At 43.2% G+C, this 21,726-nt stretch overlaps 1 protein-coding gene across 1 annotated transcript; it reads left to right on the top strand.

The window, feature by feature from the left end:
* Nucleotides 1-5,327: 5,327 nt before the first annotated feature.
* On the top strand, nt 5,328-20,208 carry LOC132765692 (zinc finger protein 436-like). The gene is made up of 8 exons (XM_067465308.1): nt 5,328-5,444; nt 9,042-9,124; nt 9,584-9,710; nt 10,986-11,084; nt 12,136-12,218; nt 13,583-13,709; nt 15,960-16,058; nt 17,204-20,208. Exons 1-8 carry the CDS (start codon nt 5,414-5,416, stop codon nt 18,379-18,381), a joined length of 1,827 nt encoding a protein of 608 aa, XP_067321409.1. The 5' UTR covers nt 5,328-5,413; the 3' UTR covers nt 18,382-20,208.
* Nucleotides 20,209-21,726: the final 1,518 nt, after the last annotated feature.

The following is a 21,726-nucleotide window of genomic DNA, read 5'->3' on the forward strand; positions in this document are numbered from 1 at the left end:
CCCTAGTTCTCCTCCTGGTCAAAGTCCCTGGGTCTCTCTATCAAGCAGAGCTCTCTTCCATTAACCCAGTCCTTCCCAAACTCTAGCTGCAAAACATCAATACATTTATGGTGCTAGCTAGCCAGACTATACATCAAAGAGCATTCAAAACACAAGGCAGTAACCAAAGTGATTGCCAAGTTCATATTAAAAACAAAAGCCTTTCTTGCTGTGAATTTCCCCGGCTGTATGGCCATGTTCTAGAAGCATTCTCTCCTGACTTTTCACCCACATCTATGGCAGGCATCCTTATAGGTGTGCCCCCGGTGGCACAGTGGGTTAAACCCCTGTGCCGGCAGGACTGAAGACCGACAGGTCGCAGGTTCGAATCCGGGGAGAGGCGGATGAGCTCCCCCTATCAGCTCCAGCTCCTCATGAGAGAAGCCTCCCACAAGGATGATAAAAACATCAAATCATCCAGGTGTCCCCTGGGCAACGTCCTTGCAGACGGCCAATTCTCTCACACCAGAAGCGACTTGCAGTTTCTCAAGTCGCTCCTGACACGACAAAAAAAAATCCTTATAGGTTGAGCGGTCTGTTGGTAACTAGGCAAGTGAGGTTTATGTATCTGGGGAATGATGTCCAGGGTTGGAGAAAGACCTCTTGTCTGCTTGAGGCAAGTGTGAATGTTGCAACGGGCCTCCTTGATTAGCATTGAATAGCCTTGCAGCTTGGTTGCTTCCTGCTGGGGGAATCCTTTGTTGGGAGGTGATTAGTTGCCCCTGATTGTTTCTTGTCTGGAGTTCCCCTGTTTTTGAGTGTCGTTCTTTATTTACTGCCTTTCAAGCAGAAAGGTACATTTTCAAGGTGCAGGTAATGACCTATAAAGCCCGTAACGGTTCGGGCCCCGCCTATCTTCGCGAGCTCATCTCCATCTATGAACCGGTGCTAACTCTAAGATCCTTCGGGGAGGCCCTCCTCTTGCTCCCACCTCCGTCACAAGCATGGTTGGTGGGGATGAGAGAGAAGGCCTTCTCGGTGGTGGCCCCCCACTTCTGGAAGACCCTTCCAAGGAAAATAAGACAGGCCCCATCCCTCCCCTCTTTTCGTAAGAGTTTGAAGACTTGGTGGTTTCAACAAATCTTTGAGAGTGACCAGTGCTAGCTCAGCCCAGACACTGTCTGGACACGACATTGCCCCCTATATATTATCCTGGTGATTCTTCTAACAGCCCCCTGGAAATAGCCCATCCCCACTTTTGTCGTTTACCTACAACAGTGCTGTACCTAAATGCCGGTCCTATCTTATTTCAATTTGTATGAGTCTTGATCCGGCCTTTTTAATTGTTCCTGACCCATTCCTTTTCCATGCTCTAAGAAATAGACATGAAGAGCAGGCAGGATTTTCTCTTTTAATATTTATGTGTTGTTGGGTAATTCTATGCTTATGTTGCTGTTGCTGTTATTTTCTGTTCATGTTGTGACTCTGTTTTATTTGATGTTGTTGCTTGGAAACCGCCCTGAGTCCCCGCGGAAAGATAGAGCAGTATATAAACAAAGTTTTATTCATTATTATTACATTTCTAACATGAAAATCAAATGAATACTGTTGGAGTCTCCATGGCAATCTCTCTCCTTCTGATTTTCTTTGCATCCAAAACTAAAAGGGTGAGAGTGTTGAGTCTCCTCCAGAGCAGGAGGTTTTAAAAAAGGCTGGATGGCCATCTGTCAGGAGGGCTTTGATCATGTTATTCCTGCTTATGCAGGCTGGGATTGGCCTAAATGGCCTCTGGAGTCTCTTACGTCTCTATAATTTTATGATTCCATCTACGGCTTAATTGTTGGACTCACTCAGAAACACCTCAGCAAGCGAGAGTCCAAAAGTGGTAGACAAAAACACGGAGCCTCAATCAGTGGCTGATACCGATTGAGAGACTACATCCTGGACACGCAGAAGACTGGGTGACTTGGAAGGCACTGAACAGACTGTGCTCTGGCACCACGAGATGCAGAGCTAACCTTAAGAAATGGGGCTACTAAGTGGAGTCCACGACATGCGAGTGTGGAGAAGAGCAAACCAGACCACTTACTACAATGCATCCTGAGCCCTGCTGCATGCACAAGGGAGAACCTCTTCACAGTGACACCAGAGGTACTCCAAGTAGCCAGCTTCTGGTCAAAGGACATTTAGCATAATACCAAGTTTTTTTAAAACTTTGTATTTTTAAATACATTATAACTGTACCCTCAATCCTGACTTCTTACTTACTTAGACGATCCCTGGTAGTCTGAGGATGATGGTCCTCCAAATGTAGTATCCAGGAGATGGGTCTGTAGGTGACTGTGGAGCCCTATTCTTGATCTGCATCTTCTCCCACAGTGAGGCCATTGGTTTCCAGGTGGAAGGCGGTCCTGCTTGGGGTTGGCTTGACGCACCTTCCTCTTGACACCTTCACCTTTCGCCCTCCATTCATGCCTCTTCAAATTCTGCAGCACTGCTGGTCACAGCTGACCTCCAACTGGAGCGCTCAAGGGCCAGAGCTTCCCAGTTCTCAGTGTTTATGCCAGAGTTTTTAAGGTTGGTTTGAGCCTGTCTTTAAAACTCTTTTCCCGCCCACCAACATTCCGTTTTCCGTTCTTGAGTTCGGAGTAGAGCAACTGCTTTGGGAGACGGTGGTCAGACATCCGGACAACATGATCAGGACAACAAGTCCAGCGGAGTTGATGACGGAGGACCATTGCTTCAATGCTGGTGGTCTCAATCCACCAATCCACTTCTGACACGATAAATAACATGGCAGTGTTGACTCATATAATCCAGTTCAAAGCAGATAATCTGGATTCAGAAGCTGGATTTTTATGGCAGTGTAGATGGGGCCTATATGCACAACAGGAGTAAAACCCAGGGCTTTTCAATAGTTTGGCTTTATCCTCAATCCACCTTTAATGCACCCTTCTCTTTTCCTACCACAATCTGCTTTAGTGAGTAATCGCATCTGTTCCAATGAGTCATTTTATCTTGTGATGAGTCCATACGGTGACTGGAAAGCCAGGTCATTCTGCTCCTTTATTCAGAGCAAAATGATCAAATCATATTATTACTTAGGGCCCATCTACACTGCCATATAAAAGTTAAAGGTTTTCCCCTGACATTAAGTCCAGTTGTGTCTGACTCTGGGGGTTGGCCACATGAACTTGGAGGTGCCTAAGGACAATGCCAGTTCTTTGGCTTAGAAATGGAGATGAGCACAAACCCTCAGAGTCCGGCATGACTAGACTTAATGTCAGGGGAAAACCTTAGACCCCAAAGCAGAATTGAGTGGAACTATGACTTCCCTCAATGTAGACATGATACTCCTCTTGATGCAGCCTAGAATTGCACTGGTCTTTTTAGCTGTCGCATCACACAGTTGGCTCAAATGTGGTCTAACAAGACTCCTAGATCCCTTTCCCACAGACAGTTGTCAAGCCAGGTGTCACCCATGCTATATCTGTGCATGTCATGTTCTTTGCCAAATTATAGTAAAATTATAGTACAAGGGTTGAATGAAAAGTAATGCCTCCACCTTCGTTACTTGGGTTTAGATGGGAATATTTTAATAAATCAAATGCAGAAATAATCCTTAGAATGTGCCCTTTAACTACCACTATTCACTTTTCCACATAATCACCAGACAATTGGATACATTTCTGCATTTTACATTTCACAAGTTTTCTGAAGCTGTCACGGAAGAAGTCGACACTCTGTTTCTGCAACAAGTGTCAGCATCCTGGGTACCCATTGTGCACAGATCTTCTGATAGCCAAGCAAAGCAATAGTGTGACCCACACGTTCTTGCCAAATGCCGATTACGCTAGAAATTTCTCTCTGAGTGATACGGCGATCGTCCTGAATCAATCTGTCAACCTTTTGTTGTGAAACTCGGTGGTTGCTGTCACAGGACGTCCAACTCTTTGTTTGTCATGCTAGTCAGATGTTCCCAGTTCCCACCTCAACATCTTTAAGCTTACTCGCCCAACGACGCACAGTACTCACATCAACACAATCACCATAAACAGCTTGCATTCTCTGATGGATATCCTTTGGGGTGACACCTTCTGCTGTCAATAATTCAATGATTGCACATTGCTTAAGTCTCTCCACCAAAGTCAACATCAACACCGAAATACAACACCGCCTGAGCTCTGCGAGTGCAGCATTTTTCCGAATGAAGCAGAGAGTTTTGAGGACTGGGACATCCATAGGGATACCAAGGTGCTTGTTTATAAAGCTATTGTCCTCCCAACCCTGCTCTATGCCTGCGAAACGTTGACTGTCTAGAGACGTCACATGTAACTCCTGGAACGATTCCATCAGCGCTGCCTCTGGAAAATCTTGCAAATCTCTTGGGAAGACAGGTGGACAAATGTCAGCATGCTGGAAGAAGCAAGGACCACCAGCATTGAAGTGATGGTCCTCCGCCATCAGCTCCGCTGGACCGGCCATGTTGTCCGGATGCCCGACCACCGTCTCCCAAAGCAGTTGCTCTACTCCGAACTCAAGAACGGAAAGTGGAATGTTGGTGGACAGGAAAAAAAAAAGAAAGATGGGCTCAAAGGAGAGCGACTAAAATGATAAAAGGTCTGGAGAACAAGCCCTATGAGGAGCGGCTTAAGGAGCTGGGCATGTTTAGCCTGAAGAAGAGAAGGCTGAGAGGGGAGAAGATAGCCATGTATAAATATGTGAGAGGAAGTCACAGGGAGCAAGCTTGTTTTCTGCTTCCCTGGAGACTAGGACGCGGAACAATGGCTTCAAACTACAAGAGAGGAGATTCCATTTGAACATGAGGAAGGACTTCCTGACTGTGAGAGCCGTTCAGCAGTGGAACTCTCTGCCCCGGAGTGTGGTGGAGGCTCCTTCTTTGGAGGCTTTTAAACAGAGGCTGGATGGCCATCTGTCAGGGGTGATTTGAATGCAATATTCCTGCTTCTTGGCAGGGGGTTGGACTGGATGGCCCATGAGGTCTCTTCCAACTCTTTGATTCTATGATTCTATACTATGATTCATTGGCTTCTTTTGCTGCTGCATCACACAATTGGCTCCTTTTGGCCCAGCTCTCCAGTCTGTTCAGATCTGTTATGGCTATGAAAAAGATCACAATACAACCTCCCCTTTCTCTCCCCTTTGCAGCTGGAGCAGCCCCCCAATGCCCTGGAGTGGATGAGCATGCAGGAGGCTGCCAAGCAGAAGCAAGCCTTAAGGTGGAAAGCCTGCAGCTGCAAGCTTTGCAAAGACAGCCACCCAGATCTGCAGTACTCCTAGGGTTAAAGGACTAGAGCTTAGCTTGCTAGAAAGGCCAGATCTATGCGGAAGGCTTGGTGCCTTGCCCCACCTCTTTTAATTTTCCGGGAAGAGGCTTTTCTCCCCCTACTTCTGGTGGAGGAGTGGAAGGCCCATGTTGCTGCAAAAGGGCAGGAGGGAGAGAGGTAAAAGGATATGCATCCTGAATGCTGGGGGACAACATATGAAGAGACACCTTAAAGCTTACCTGGTTTATTTCAGCAGATGCCTTGCTGGACTGCAGCTTGCTTTCAGAAAGGAAATCTAGGTGGATGGAGAGAATTCAAAAAGGGGCAAAATTAGGGACAAGTTTGGAGACCCTTCCCTAATTTGGGAGAGAGGGAGATGCATGCAAACTAGCTGTCAAAGTGGAGCTTCCTGGCATGTTTTCTTTCTCATTAGCATCATCATTTATATATTAAATGTATATTATTATTAATTTGTATTTGATTTATCTATATGTATGAGCCACTTTGAAGCCCCGTCTACACTGTCCTAATATCCCAGGATCTGATCTGATCTGAACTGGATTATATGAGTCTCCACTGCCATATAATCTGGGATAAGTACAATATGGGATCAGATTCTGGGATAGAAGGACAGTGTAGAAGGGGCCTGAGGGCCCTTCCAGAGAGGCCCTATATCCCTGGATCTGATCCCAGGTTTCTGCTTTAAACTGGATTATATGAGTCTGCACTGCCATATAACCTGGGATAAACACAATCTGGGATCAGATCCTGGGATAGAAGAAGAGTGTAGAAGGGACCTGAGGGCCCTTCCAGACAGGCCCTATATCCCAGGATCTGATCCCAGGTTTTCTGCTTTAAACTGGATTATATGAGTCTGCACCGCCATATAATCTGGGATAAGAAGATAATCTGGGATCAGATCCTGGGATAGGACAGTGTAGAAGCGGCCCGAGGGCACTTCATTTGTTGTCCCCCAGCATATATCCCTGGATCTGATCCCAGGTTTTCTGCTTTAAACCGGATTATATGAGTCCGCACTGCCATATAATCTGGGATAAGAACAATCTAGGATCAAATCTTGGGATAGGACAGTGTAGAAGAAGGGGCCTGAAGGCACCTCTGAACAGACACTATATCCCTGTATCTGATCCCAGGTTTTCTGCTTTAAAATGGATTATATGAGTCTGCATTGCCATAGAATCTGGAATAAGCAGATAATCTGGGATCAGATCCTGGGATTTAAGGACAGTGTATAAGGGTCCTGAAGGCACTTCCAAACAGACACTATATCCCTGGATCTGATCCCAGGTTTTCTGCTTTAAGACTGGATTATATGAGTCTGCACTGCTATATAATCTGGGATAAGAATGATCAAATCTTGGGATAGAAAGACAGTGTAGAAGGGACCTGAAGGCACTTCCGAACAGACACTATATCCCTGGATCTGATCCCAGGTTTTTTGCTTTAAACTGGATTATATGAGTCTGCACTACCAGATAATCTGGGATAAAGAGAAAACTTGGGATCAGATCTTGGGATATAGGGCCTGTCTGGAAGGTTTCCGGGTCTTGTTTAAGAGAGGAAAGTTTGGTTTAAATATAATAATGATAACAATAATAATAATTCACAAACATGCATGACAATACAAAAAAATAAGTAAAAATAGTTATGTTGGTAAGGTTAGTCCAGAAGATGAAGCAATACAGTTGTCAAAGTATGGGATGGTTGCATGTCTTCTTTATCATCATTGGTTATGTTGATTGATTTATATTGATTTATATTATTATTAATTGTATTTGAGCCATATATGTGAGCCACTTTGAGCCTTGTTTACGAGCGGAAAGTGTGATATAACAATAATGCACAAACATATATAGCAACACAAAAAATCAGTAAAAATACTGGTATGGTTGGTCAAGAAGAAGAAGCAATCCAGATGTCAAAGTGTGGGATGGCTGCGTGTTTTCCTTATTATCAGCATTCATTTATATTTCATTTATATGTATTATATTTACTATTAATTTGCATTTGATTTATCTATATGCATGCCTGTATATTTGAGCTGCTTTGAGTCTCATTCCAGAGAGGGAAGTAGGGTGTAAATAAATATAACAACATTATTACTATGCACATACATACACGTTCCATGGTTGTATATTGGCAGATTTTAAATAGTATTGAAATGCTTTTAAAGTGAGTTGCGTTGACTTGCCTTGCGGAGAGAAAGAAAAAAATAAACACGATAATAAATACATGCTTTGAGTCCCCCCAAGGGTGAGAAAGGCGGTCCTCCATATAATGACACTAAAAGCAAATCAGTAGAAATACATAAGTTGGTATGAAGGGATGCAATGCAGCTGTCAATGAGGGGGCATCTTTGTATGTTTTATTTATTCTCAGTCTCATAATTTTATTTATTAATTTATTTTATTCATTACTAGCTTGGGTACCCGGCATTGCTCAGGTTATTAGAAGAAATCATTTTTTTTTTTTTTACAAAATGCATAAGGTTGTGAGTGTACTACAACTCACATCATGCCAGATTAACCCCCTGAAACTCCATCTACACAATGTATTGTCGAAGGCTTTCATGCAGAGGTGAGAGGATCCCTTTTGTCCTTTGCTGAATGTAGCATTTGTTGGATTTTCTTGGTGGGTCTGTAAGTGGTTTGTATCTACACAGTCAGGAAGAACTTCCTGACTGTGAGACCTATTCAGCAGTGGAACTCTCTGCCCCGTAGTGTGGTGGAGGCTCCTTCTTTGGAAGCTTTTAAACAGAGGCTGGATGGCCATCTGTCAGGGGTGCTTTGAATGCAATATTCCTGCTTCTTGGCAGGGGGTTGGACTGGATGGCCCATGAGGTCTCTTCCAACTCTATGATTCTATGATTCTATATTGGGCAAGCTTGCTCTAGAGCAGAGGTTCTCAACCTGTAGGTCCCCGGATGTTTTTGGCCTTCACCTCCCATAAATCCTAACAGCTGGTAAATTGGCTGGGATTTCTGGGAGTTGAAGGCCCAAAACACCTGGGGACCCACAGATTGAGAACCACTGCTCCAGATGTATCATTGGTGGGGTTTGGTATGATCTCTGGCTGCAGGATAAACTACAGCTCCCACCGTGGTGGGTCAGTCCCCTCAAATCCATCTGGTAGGTTCAGTTGGTCATGGGGGTTTAGTGTGCCAAATTTGGTCCAGATTCATCATCGGTGGTGGTCACAGTGTCTCTGGATGTAAGTGAACTGCAGCATCCAGAAATGAAAGTCAGTTCCCCCAAAACCCCTCCAGTATGTTCAATTGGTCATGGTGGTTCTGTGTGCCAAGTTTGATTCAGATCCATTGTCGGTGGGGTTCACAGCTTCTCTTGTTGTAGGTGAATTACAACTCCAAAAATCAAGGTTACTCCCTTCCAGTATTCAAATTTGGGCATTTCAGGCATGTGTGCATCATTGTTTGGGTTCATGGTGCTCTATGGATGTAGGTGAACTACAACTCCTCCAAATCAATCTGTATTTTATATGGCAGTGTAGAAGGGGCCTCAATTAACTGTCAGCCATGGAGGATGGGAGGCCCCTTTACGCTGCCATATACAATCCAGATTATCTGCCTTGAACTGGATTATATGGCAGTGTGGACTTCAACAACCCAGTTCAAAGCAGGTATTGTGGGATTTTCGGCCTTGATATTCTGGGTTATATGGCTGTGTGGAAGGGCCCTGAGGTAGGAATTCCAGGTCTTGCTTTGTTTGTACCTCTGTTGTGTCTCTTTCTTCACAGACGGTGCAATGGCGTTGGCGATACAACCGGGCGCATATTCATTCAATGGCAGAGTGAAAGGCATCACCAAGCAGAGACCACAGGTAACAGAAATGATCGGAGATAGCAAAGCGAAGGGGAGAACAGAGCTGCTTTTCATTGTGTTCATTGCAACATTCACACTTGCCTCAAGCGGGCAAGAGTTTTTTCTTCCACCCTGGACATTATCCCACAGACAAATAAACCTCACTTGCCTAGTTTCCAACAGACCTCACAACCTCTGAGGATGCCTGTTATAGATGTGAGTGCAACGTCAGGAGAGAATGCTTCTGGAACATGTCCATACAGTCTGGAAAACTCACAGCAACCCAGAACCTATATCTCTCAGCAGAATCAACTAATTATTATACATAACAGTATTTTTTAATGTTTTCAATAACAACTGAAAATGTGTTTCTTTCTACTCCTTTTTGGGGCTCATTTCTCCGCAAAATCTTAAACAGTCCAATAGTAAGACCACTTAAAATATATTAAGGAAGATGTCCTTCTTTTTCTTATTATAGTTTCTGGCGTCTTTCGAGAAAGTGGCGGTCTATTTCAGCAAGGAAGAGTGGGATTTCCTGGATTCATCTGAGAAGGCTCTCTACACGGAGGTGATGCTGGAAAACTACGGCAACGTGACTTGGCTGGGTAGGATCTGCTGAACGAAACGCTGTCTTCCTTCTGTGTAACGGGGCAAGCAATTCGGAAAATTAGCAATCCACCATCATGGACGTGGGCAAACTTCAGCCCTCTTTCCAGGAGTTTTGGACTTCAAGTCCCACAATTCCTAACAGCTGGTAGGCTGTTAGGAATTGTGAGACTTGAAGTCCAAAACACCTGGAGGGATGGCTGAAGTTTGCCCAATCTTGCAATATAGTCTGCAAAAACTCCTCAATAGTTTGCAGAACCAACTCGAGGGCAGCATAGCTTTGTATAGAGGACTACAGTAATCCCTCATTTATTGCAGGTATTCCGTTCCAGGATAAGTGAAAATCCACGAAGTAGGAGTGAGGCTTCTCTCCTGTGTGGAGTCTTTTGTGGCTCACCAAATGTGAACTGCGAACAAAACATTTCCCACACTCCTGGCATTGATATGGCTTCTCTCCTTTGTGGAGTCTTTTGTGCCTTGCCAGGAACTGTGAGCAAAATATTTCCCACACTACTGGCATTGGTAAGGCTTCCTTCTTGTGTGGAGTCTTTTGTGGCTCACCAACGCTGAAGTGTGAGCAAAACATTTCCCACACCCCTGGCATTGGTAAGGCTTCCTTCTTGTGTGGAGTCTTTTGTGGCTCACCAACGCTGAACTGTGAGCAAAACATTTCCCATGCTCCTGGCATTGGTAAGGCTTCCTTCTTGTGTGGAGTCTTTTGTTGCTCACCAACACTGAACTGTGAGCAAAACATTTCCCACACCCCTGGCACTGGTATGGCTTCCTTCTTGTGTGGATTCTTTTGTTGCTCACCAATGCTGAACTGCGAGCAAAACATTTCCCACACCCCTGGCACTGGTATGGCTGACAGTTTTGTGAGCCACAAAAGACTCCACACAGGAGAGAAGCCATACCAATGCCAGGAGTGTGGGAAATGTTTTCCTGTTTTGCTGTGAGTTCAGCCTTGGTGAGCCACAAAAGTCTCCACACTCCCCCTGCCTAGCTCCTGGTGTAGATCATCAACGAAGGCGACCAAGACTGTCTCTGTTCCATGTCCCGGCCTAAAGCCAGATTGCGCCGGATCCAGATAATCGGTGTCTTCCAAGAATACCTGGAGTTGTGAAGCCACCACACGTTCCAGGACTGTATAGCACCAAATGCTGAGAATCTCATGTCTAGAGGAGTAGGAACAGTAAAGGTCAACTAGAAAATGAAAGAGCAAAGGAGTGGTTGGATGTTTCTAGTCCCTAGCTTGTTGTCTTTCTCTTTGCCAGAATTTCCCAAGCCAGTCCTCATCGCCTGCCTGGAAGAAGGAGAGGAGCCATTTCTCCAATGCTCTGAAGACGAGGAGAGATCAGGCATTGTCTGCGCAGGTACAGACAATGGAGATATTCATTATTTCAGAACTGAAGGGGTTGCAGGGTGAACTTACTGCATAGCTTGTGTGCATTCATTGCAATTAATCTGCGTCAAAGTATGTCTAATGGCCGGATCCGTCCTCTGATTCACATTTAGGTCCCATTTACATTACGAATCTTGAAGGAAGTTGTACCATGAGAGACAATACATCAAAGAGCAGGAAATAGTATTAAACAGTATGGTTCATATATATTTCTCCACATTTTATGGTTTTGACTTTTTGTAGATTTGATTGTTCATGAATGTGGAGGGCTAACTGTAATTGAATCTTGATCTTCCAGGATTAACTTTGGTGGATTTAAATATTCATGAGTTTGCCATCAATACTTAATGGGAATTTCGTGGCCTACTGAGGAAAATTGCAATGGCACCTGTAGACCACAAACTGTAAAGAAAAACAGTTTAGTAAATTAGAAATTCATAAAATATATGTACTGTACTCTTTATATGTTTATGAAAAATGGTCAACAGTATTAAGAGTCAAGGCTTGGCATGTTTTATCCACTATCATGAGGGCCCACGACTGAACTCATAAACACACATGGATGGATGACTGTATTGGTTATATATGAATTTCCTCTCACATGTTCCTCTCACAAGTCTTTGCAAATCCTATATCGATATAATTACCTTTTCTACTTGCAGAGCTAGTTTACTAGTTTTCTTTGAAATATGGTAAATATTCCAAAACATTTAGCCTCCTGATGCCTCAGTTAATGTAATTTTATTGGTATCTATTTTTATTTTGAAATTTACCAGTAGCTGCTGCGTTTTCCACCTTCAACTTATGCTCACATCAATAAGTTTCCCCAGTTTTTTGTGGTAAAATTAGGTGCCTAGGCTTATATTCGGGTTGGCTTATACTCGAGTATATACGGTAGTTTCCCTCTGTGCTGCCTTGAGAGACAGGACAGGATATGAAGGTTTTAATAAAGAAACAGCTATGGAAGCGAAAGGAATTTGCAAGATGATCTGGTTTATGCCTCGTTTTTTCCCCCCCAACAGACAAAACAGTGGAAATGAAGTCAGGCTTTGGATCACTTCGTTTTGGTGTTGGGATAGAAAGAACTGTCCTGCAGCGGCCTCAGGTAAGTCAGGGAAATAACCCGGCTGATTTCCTCTATGTTGTAGTGTTTTGCTATCAGCCGTATTGTGTGTGTTAACTTGAGTAATTGAGTGCAAAAGTGTGGGACTCAGGGTGTTCATCTCAGAGAAGTCGCAGAGCTAAAAATGCTTGATGGTTTTTGTGTAGCTGTCTATTGTATTTTGCAATTATTTATTATTATTATTATTATTATTATTATTAATTTTATTTATACCCCACAAAATCTCCCGAAGGACTCGATGCGGCTTACAAAGGCCAAGGCCACCAACAAACAACAACATACAGATACAACAGTAAAACTCATAAGCAAATAATAAAACATCAAGCAAAAACAATAAAACACTAAAAACAATGACACCATGACGCATTAAAAACCTTTGTTTGCTTATTTAATTTAATATACAATCTGTGCTGCATAGAATTGCCCAAACGTATCCACAAAGAAGCTTATACAAGTGTTGAATGAAAAGTAATGCCTCCACCTTCGTTACTTGGGTTTGGATGGGAATATTTTAATAAATCAAATACAGAAATAATCCTTAGAATGTGCTCCTTAACTACTACCACTATTCACTTTTCCACATAATCACCAGACAATTGGATACATTTCTGCCAATGTTGAACAAGTTTTCTGAAGCCGTCATGGAAGAAGTCGACACTCTGCTTCCGCAACCAGCATCAGCATCCTGGGTACCCATCGTGCACAGATATTTAGATAGCCAAGCAAAGCAATAATGTGACCCACATGTTCTTGTGAAATGCCGATTATGCTTGAAATTTCTCTCTGAGTGATACGACGATCATCCTGAATCAATCTGTCAACCTTTTGCTTGTGAAACTCGGTGGTTGCTGTCACAGGACATCCAACTCTTTGTTTGTCACGCAAGTCAGGTGTTCCCACCTCAACATCTTTAAATTTACTCGCCCAACGACGCACAGTACTCACATCAACACAATCACCATAAACAGCTTGCATTCTCTGATGGATCTCCTTTAGGGTGACACCTTCTGCTGTCAAGAATTCAATGACTGCACCTCACTTAAGTTGCATTGACTGATCGTCTGTGCCAGGTTCCGTACTTTGAACTTTAACAACACAACCATTCAATGCTAAGGCTTCCTGCCAAATTGGAACTGTAGAGGAGAGTCTACTGAACAGGCCAGTACCTGCCGCATACCAGTACTGCCATCTGTTGAGGAGTTACGAAGGTGGAGGCATTATTTTTCATTCAACCCTCATATTATTGGAATGGCTTGATCTCACAACCATATTAATATAACTCTGAACCCTAGCTTATATGTAAATGGAATATTACAGACTGAAACTCTATCACTCCTTGTTTTCAGTGGCTGACGTCCTTTGCAGAGGTGGCTGTGTATTTCAGCAAGAGAGAATGGGATCTACTGGATCCAAACCAAAGAGCTCTCTACAAGGAAGTCATGCTGGAGAACTATGGGCTTGTAACTTCTCTTGGTAAGGAGGCTGTTTTCCTTGTTTGATGCTGGAGAATTTAATTCCTTCTCTCGGCCAGCTGAAATGACTAGCTCTAATACATTCTGTTGTAATTTAAACTCCAAATGACCAGGATTCAAATCTCCACTAAGCTCTTAAAATCAGAAAGTTCTTCCTAATTTTTAGGTGGAATCTCTCTTCTTATAATTTGAATCCATGTCCTGGATTCTAAAGCAGCTGAAAACTAAGTTTTTCCCTCCTCAATGTGACATCCTTTCAAATATGTAAACATAAGGTTGCTGTGAGTTTTCTGGGCTGTATGGTCATGTTCCAGAAGCATTCTCTTTTGGCGTTTTACAGGCATCTTCAGAGGTTGTAAAAGGGCGAAAGATTTCTACGATCTGAAGATAAAACAGAGTATAGGCATCCTCAGAGGTTGTGAGGTCTGTTAGAAACTAGGCAAGCAAGGTTTATCTCTCTGTGGAATGTCCAGGTTGGTTCACCATGTGCTCTGCTATGGCTGACTTCTCTGGACATATTATTTGAGAACACATAAATGCTGGATCACTCTCACAACCATCATGTCAGACTACACAGAGAAGCCATTGAAATCCACAAACATGTGGACAATTTCAACAGAAAGGAGGAAACCATGAAAATGAACAAAATCTGGCCACCAGTATTGAAAAAAACTCTAAAACCAGGGCAGTAAATAAAGAGCAACACTAAAAAAACATGGGAATTCCAGACAAGAATCAATCAAGGCCAACTAACACCTCCCAACAAATTATCCCCAGGCAGGAAGCAGCCAGGCTTTGAAGCTGCAAGGCAATTAAATGCTGATCAAGGTGGTGTGGCCATGTTCTAGAAGCTACAACAACCCAGTGATTCCGGCCTTGAAAGCCTTCGACAATGTACTAATCAAGGTGGTCAGTTTGCAACATTTAACACATGCCTCAAGCAGTCACATGGCTCATGTTTAACTTGTTGTCCACAAGGACCCCAAGATCTTTTTCACACGTACTGCTCTCGAGCCAGGCATCGTCCCCTATTCTGTGTCTTTGCATTTCCTTTTTTTCTGCCAAAGTGGAGTATCTTGCATTTGTCCCTGTTGAACTTCATTTTGTTAGTTTGGCCCATCTCTCTAATCTGTCAAGGTCGTTTTGAATCCTGCTCCTGTCCTCTGGAGTATAGGTTATCTCTCCCAATTTGGTGTTATCTGCAAACTTGATGATCATGCCTTCTAACCCTTCATCTAAGTCATTAATAACTCTATGTTGTGGGAGGGGCTGCAGACTATGTGATCAGATCTGGGATTGTTCAGGACTCAGACTCCATTTTAGAAATGGTATGCTTTCAGATATTAGTAGAAACAGTACATTTAGAAGTCATGTTTTAGAGAACAGAGACTCTATTAGACTTTCAGACCAGAGAGATGCTTTGAACTGTTAAAATTCCAAGAAAGATGCCCTGTGTTATCTACATAGAGAAAGTACTTCAAATTCTTTCTGTAACTGGGCTGATAAGCAATGTACCTGTATGCTGAATACATGGAGTTTGTGAGTAAACCAACTATGTCATTTTAATGAAGACTACTTTATTTTGGTCTCATGAGAGCATGATTTAAACCAAGATGTTTTTTGGGCAACAGAAAAGAACACTTCTGGAACTCTGGTATATACATATGTCTTTTGTGCATTGGCATGTCTTTCCCTAACAGTTCAAAGAGATATCTAGGTATATCAGTTTAACAACGGAGATACCTTATTGTCTTACATGAATACTAGTCAATATCTACCACTAAAGAGAAGGTTGACTCAAATGTGTTTTTGACTCTTCTTGAGGAGATTCCAGATTTTCCCAAATGGTAATCATAGAATCATAGAATTGGAAGAGACCTCATGGGCCATCCAGTCCAACCCCCTGCCAAGAAGCAGGAATATTGCATTCAAATCACCCTTGACAGATGGCCATCCAGCCTCTGTTTAAAAGCTTCCAAAGAAGGAGCCTCCACCACACTCTGGGACAGAGAGTTCCACTGCTGAACGGCTCTCACAGTCAGGAAGTTCTTCCTCTTGAAGGCCATTTTCCAAAAGGTTATGGAGATTTCCATTTCCCAAAAGGTTATGGCACCATTTTTCGAAAACCACTTCTTATAGAAGTTGACTTTCACCCTAGATTAACAGGTAATTGTAAATAAGTAAAGCAGCAATGAATGAACCTGGAATGATAAATGTATTGTGGTTACCAACCTCTCTCTTGTTTTCAAAGAAATACCCCAATCAGACCTCATCTCGTGTCTGGAAGAAGGACGAGATCCATTCATCCAGGAATCCGAGGAAAAGAAGAGATTGTTGGACACCTGCTTGGGTGAGTAATGAGACTATTGAGGGGACTCAGTGAAGTTTTGAGCTTGTTTTAAATCAATCAGATTAATTAGATGACTAGAATTAGGTGCAAGAATTGAGCATCTTGTAGATAGTTCAAATAGGAGATGCAGTGAATCAAGTTCCTACTCTGGTGCACAACGCCCCTATAAAAGCAGCTCCACTGGCTACTGATAAGTTTGCGATCCCAGTTCAAGGTATAGGTTATGACCTACAAAGCCCTAAATGGTTCAGGCCCCACCTATCTTTGCCCAGCTTATCTGTCTGAACCTGTCAATTTGTCAAGTGGTTTTTGAGTTATGTTAATCCCACAAATGAACATTACATTTTTATTTATATAGACTAGCCGCCCCCTGCCACGCGTTGCTGTGGCCCAGTCTGCTGATCTTGAAAATAAAGTAATGAGAAAGTTGGTTTCTAATATATGTCATTTCTTTATGATTGTGGGTAAACAGTATTTGAGTAAGTTTTCTTGCCCTGGTGAAGGGGGTTGAACTGGATGGCCTTAAGTATTTTCTATTAGTCATGGGGGTTCTGTGTGGGAAGTTTGCCCCAATTTTATCGTTCGTGAGGTTCTGAATGCTCTTTGATTGTAGGTGAACTATAAATCCCAGTAACTACAACTCCCAAATGTCATGGTCTATTTCCCCCAAGCTCCATCTGTGTTCCTAGTTGGGCATATAGAATATTTGTGCCAAGTTTGGTCCAGATCCATCATTGTTTGAGTCCACAGTGCTTTCTGGATATAGGTGTACTACAACTCCCAAACTCAATGTTAATGCTCACCGAACCCTTTCAGTATTTTCTGTTGGTTGTGGGAGTCCTGTGTGCCATGTTTGGTTCAGTTCCATCATTGGTGGGTTTCAGACTGCTCTTTGATTGTAGGTAAACTATAAATCCCAGCAACTACAACTCCCAAATGACAAACTCAAATTTTTGAGTGATGGTCACTCCTTGGGTTAGTAGGTGTCTTGTGGCCAAATTTGGCAGCAATTCATCCAGTGGTTTTTGAGTTATGTTAATCCTACAAACGAACATTACATTTTTATTTATATAGATTGCAGCCTTTGTTGAAACTCTGTATCACTATCTATCTAAATCTATCTCTCTTGTTATCTCCCAAATCAGGTTGGGACAGTGAGAAATATAAGAAGCCTCCTCTGCAGCCAGTGCAATTTTCCAACTCTGGAGAGGAGAAAGAGTTATTTGTGAATCCACGGAGAAGCAATCCTCACGAGCCAGTTAAGAAAGGGAAGACACCATCTCCGCAGGCCTACTTTGCTGAACTTTTCGCAGAAGACGATGATGAGCAAGGAAAGGAAAAGAAGAAAGTTTCCATTGTTGGGAAGCTACAGAAAGATAACCCTAAATTAAGTAAAGATTGTGGAACGGACACAGGTGAGAAACCCCAGGAACAAACGGAGCCTGAGAGTAAGCATTCGAGTAGCGGTGGAACGGATGGTAAACAACAAAAAACTCAGACTGGGGAGAAGCCATATAAATGTTTGGAGTGCGGAAAGGGTTTCAACCAGAACTCAAGCCTTACCGCCCACGTGAGAATTCACACCGGGGAGAAACCATATAAATGCCTGACCTGTGGAAAGAGCTTTTGCCGTAGCTCCCACCTTACGAGCCATCGGAGGACTCATACGGGCGAGAAGCCTCACAAGTGTGCAGAGTGTGGCAAGAGCTTCAGTCAGCGCTCACACCTTACTAGCCACCAGAGAACCCACACCGGGGAGAAACCCTACAAATGCACCGAGTGCGGAAAGGGCTTCAGTCAGTGTTCAAGCCTTACGAGTCACCAGAGGACTCACTTGGGGGAGAAGCCGTACAATTGTGCGGACTGTGGGAAGAACTTCAACACAAAGTCCAGCCTGACGGTCCATCAACGAACGCACACTGGGGAGAAGCCATATAGTTGCACCGTGTGTGGGAAGACCTTCAGCGACGGGGGGACGCTAATTAAGCACCAAAGGACTCACACGGGGGAGAAGCCGTACAAATGCACAGATTGCGGGAAGACCTTCACCCGGAAAGTACACCTCACTCGACATCAGAAAGTGCATACGTTGGAACTGCCGTATATATGCATGAAGTGCGGAAGGATCTTCAGTAAGAACTCAGGCCACGTGACATTTCAAGGTCCGGACACAGAAGGAAAACCGTATGAATGCATGGAGTGTGAAAATAGCTTTTGGTTCAGCTCCGATCTTAGTAATTTTCAAAAAAGCACACAAAATGAAGGAGCTGCGCCGATGCATCATGTTTGGAAAGGTCTTCAGCATGAACTTCAGCCTTATTGAACTCAACAGAACCTCCATTAGAAACCAGATTCAGTTCATCTCCACATTTGATGTAGTTAGGAGTGGAAAACCCATGATTTTAACAAAAATACTTTTTTTAACCCAAAATAACATCTCACTTGGAGTCTCTGGTAATCCAGTGTCACTCTTTGACCAACTTCCCATAGAATTGCTCTAAGGATTTATTATCATAGAGTTGAAAGAGTCCTCGTGGGCCATCCAGTCCAACCCTATTCTGCAAGAAGCGGAAAACTCACATTCAGAGCACCCCCATCCAGCTTCTGTTTAAGAGCCTCCAATGAAGGAGCCTCCACCATACTCTGGGGCAGAGAGTTCCACTGCTGAACAACTCTCACAGTCAGGAAGTTATTCCTAATGTTCAGGTGGAATCTCCTTTCTTGTAGTTTGAAGCCATTGTTCCATTGTGCCCTAGTATCCAGGGCAGTAGAAAACAAGCCTGCTCCCTCCTCCCTCACATGGCACTCATCATGTCTCCTCTCAGCCTTCTCTTTTGCAGGCTGAACATGCCCAGCACCTTAAGCTGCTGCTCATAGGGCTTGTTCTCCAGAGCCTTGATCATTTTAGTCACCTTCCTCTGGACACATTCCAGCTTAAAGTCAACATCTCTCTTCAATTGCGGTGCCCAGAACTGGACACAGTGTAATTCCAGATGTGGTCTGACCAAGGCAGAATAGAGAAGTAGCATGACTTCCCTGGATCTAGACACTAGACTCCTATTTATGCAGGCCAAAATCCCATTGGCTTTTTTTGCCGCCGCATGACATTGTTGGCTCATGTTTAACTTGTTGTCCACGTGGACTCCGAGATCTTTTTCACATGTCCTGCTCTCGAGCCAGGCATCGTCCCCATTCTGTATCTTTGCATTTCATTTTTTTCTTCCTAAGTGGAGTATCTTGCATTTGTCCCCATTGAACTTCATTTTGTTGGTTTTTGGCCCATCTCTCTAATCCGTTAACATCATTTTGAATTCTGCTCTTTATACATACCTAGATGAATGTTCTTACTAGGGATTGGAGAGTTTTTGAGCTTGACTCTATTATATTAAACATGAAACTCATGGAAGTGAAATCTGCAAATGTGGAGAGCTATCTGCAATCTGTGTGGTCTTGCATCAGGTCAAAGGTTGATGCATCTGGCAGACCTTGGAGGTCCTTCAAGAGCTCTCCGAACAAAACAAAACTTGGGATTTTTCAAAGTACCGTTTCCGCAGAAGCAGATATTTCAAAGAACTTCTGTTTTCTTTCTGGGACAAGTGCCATACATCCTAACTAAAAACAAAAGTAAATGTGTGAAACAGACCAAAAAAGTGGGGGGAGGAAAATAGACCTTTCGGTATGGGTCTATTTCTTCTTCATAGAAAGCCCCTGTACTATTTTATTTGATTCCTTTGTTTTTGTGCTGCTAGTAATTTAAGGACTGCTTCTTTGATCGTGTTGTGCTGACTGCCGAACAAGAATTTTTTTAGGGACCAGTTGGACTCGGGTCTCGCTTATGAATATAAAAGTACAATTGTCTTCATGATGCAGATCTGAACTATCAGCTCAGCGATTTGAATAGTATTGATACAAACAAGCTCCAAAGAAAAAGTGAAATGTGGACAAAAATGACAAAGAGGGGGATTGTTTTGTGGATGCTAAGCACTGAAGGATGACTCTGGAGTCACCATGTTGTAGAAGGCCTTCCATTTTTCCTTGGGCAAGACTAGTAAGAAACAGACAAGTGAGGAATGGATTTTTGACTCTCCTAGGATTGTATTTTTTTCTGAAAATAGATCAATGGTACAATGCAGAAAAGACCCCCCCCCCCCCCCCCACAAAAAGCCCTTATTTGTGGTTTGAACTACATGTATCCTTAGCCGATTTTCAACTCTATAACAAGGGGTATGAACAAAAGCAAAACACTATGTTTGACTGTTTGGGGTAATGTGTGAACATCCAGGGTAGTGTTTCTCAACCTAAGAGTCGGGTCCCCTGGGAGTGGGAGGGGGGTTGCGAGGGGGTGTCAAAGGGGTTGCCAAAGACCATCAGAAAACACAGTATTGTCTGGGTTGTTTTAGGTTTTTCTGGGCTATATGGCCATGTTTTAGAGGCATTTTCTCCTGATGTTTCGCCTGCATCTATGGCAAGCATCCTCAGAGGTAGTGAGGTCCCCACTACCTCTGAGGATGCTTGCTATAGATGCAGGCGAAACGTCAGGAGAAAATGCCTCTAGAACATGGCCATATAGCCCAGAAAAACCTAAAACAACCCAGTGATTCCGGCCATGAAAGCCTTCGACAATACAGTATTGTCTGTTGGTCGTGGGGGGTTCTGTGTGGGAAGTTTGGCCCCATTCTATCATTGGTGGGGTTCAGAATGCTCATTGTTTGTAGGCGAACTATAAATCCCAGCAACTGCAACTCCCAAATGTCAAGGTCTATTTTCCTCAAACTCCACCAGTGTTCACATTTGGTCACATTGAGTATTCGTGCCAAGTTTGGTTCAAATCCATCATTGTTTGAGTCCACAGTCCTCTCTGGATGTAGGTGAACTACAACTCCAAAACTCAAGGTCAATGCCCACCAAAACCTTCTAGTATTTTCTGTTGGTCATGGCAGCCCTGTGTGCCAAGTTTGGTTCAGTTCCATCATTGGTGGAGTTCAGAATGCTTTTTGATTGTAGATTAACTATAAATCCCGGCAACTACAACTCCCAAATGACAAAATCAATCCCTCCCTCCAACCCCACCTGTATTGAGATTTGGGCTTATTGGGTATTTGTGCCAAATTTGGTCCGGTGAATGAAAATACATCCTGCATATCAGATATTTACATTACGATTCATAGCAGTAGCAAAATTACAGTTATGAAGTAGCAACAAAAACAGTTTTATGGTTGGGAGTCACTACAAGATAAGGAACTGTATTAAGGGGTTGCAGCATTAGGAAGGTTGAGAAATACTGCTTTAAGGGAGTCGGGAAAGATGGAAAGATGTTGAACACAGTTTGGAGCCTCAATCTGGCCCTTAACTTGCACTTTCTCCAACTATAAAGTCAAGTATGGCCATTGTAATCTTTCCTTATTCTGCTGTGGGAAGTAAAACAACTCTTGGGCTTCCATGTTACAACTATGTTGAGACCTTTAGGACCGACTCACATCATGCTGTTATAACCATAATGGAATTTGATGTCATAGATGGTAAAAGCCACACTGTTATATGTCTTCAGATAATCTCTTAAAGGAAATCTTAGTTCAAATCAAAATCAGTTTCTGACTGGAACTTATGTACATGCCATGATAACAACATTTTATTTTTAACCTCTCTCCCCGAAGGGATTCATCCCTAT

Source organism: Anolis sagrei, chromosome 2, assembly GCF_037176765.1.
Source record: "Anolis sagrei isolate rAnoSag1 chromosome 2, rAnoSag1.mat, whole genome shotgun sequence".
Taxonomy (NCBI): Eukaryota; Metazoa; Chordata; class Lepidosauria; order Squamata; family Dactyloidae; genus Anolis; species Anolis sagrei.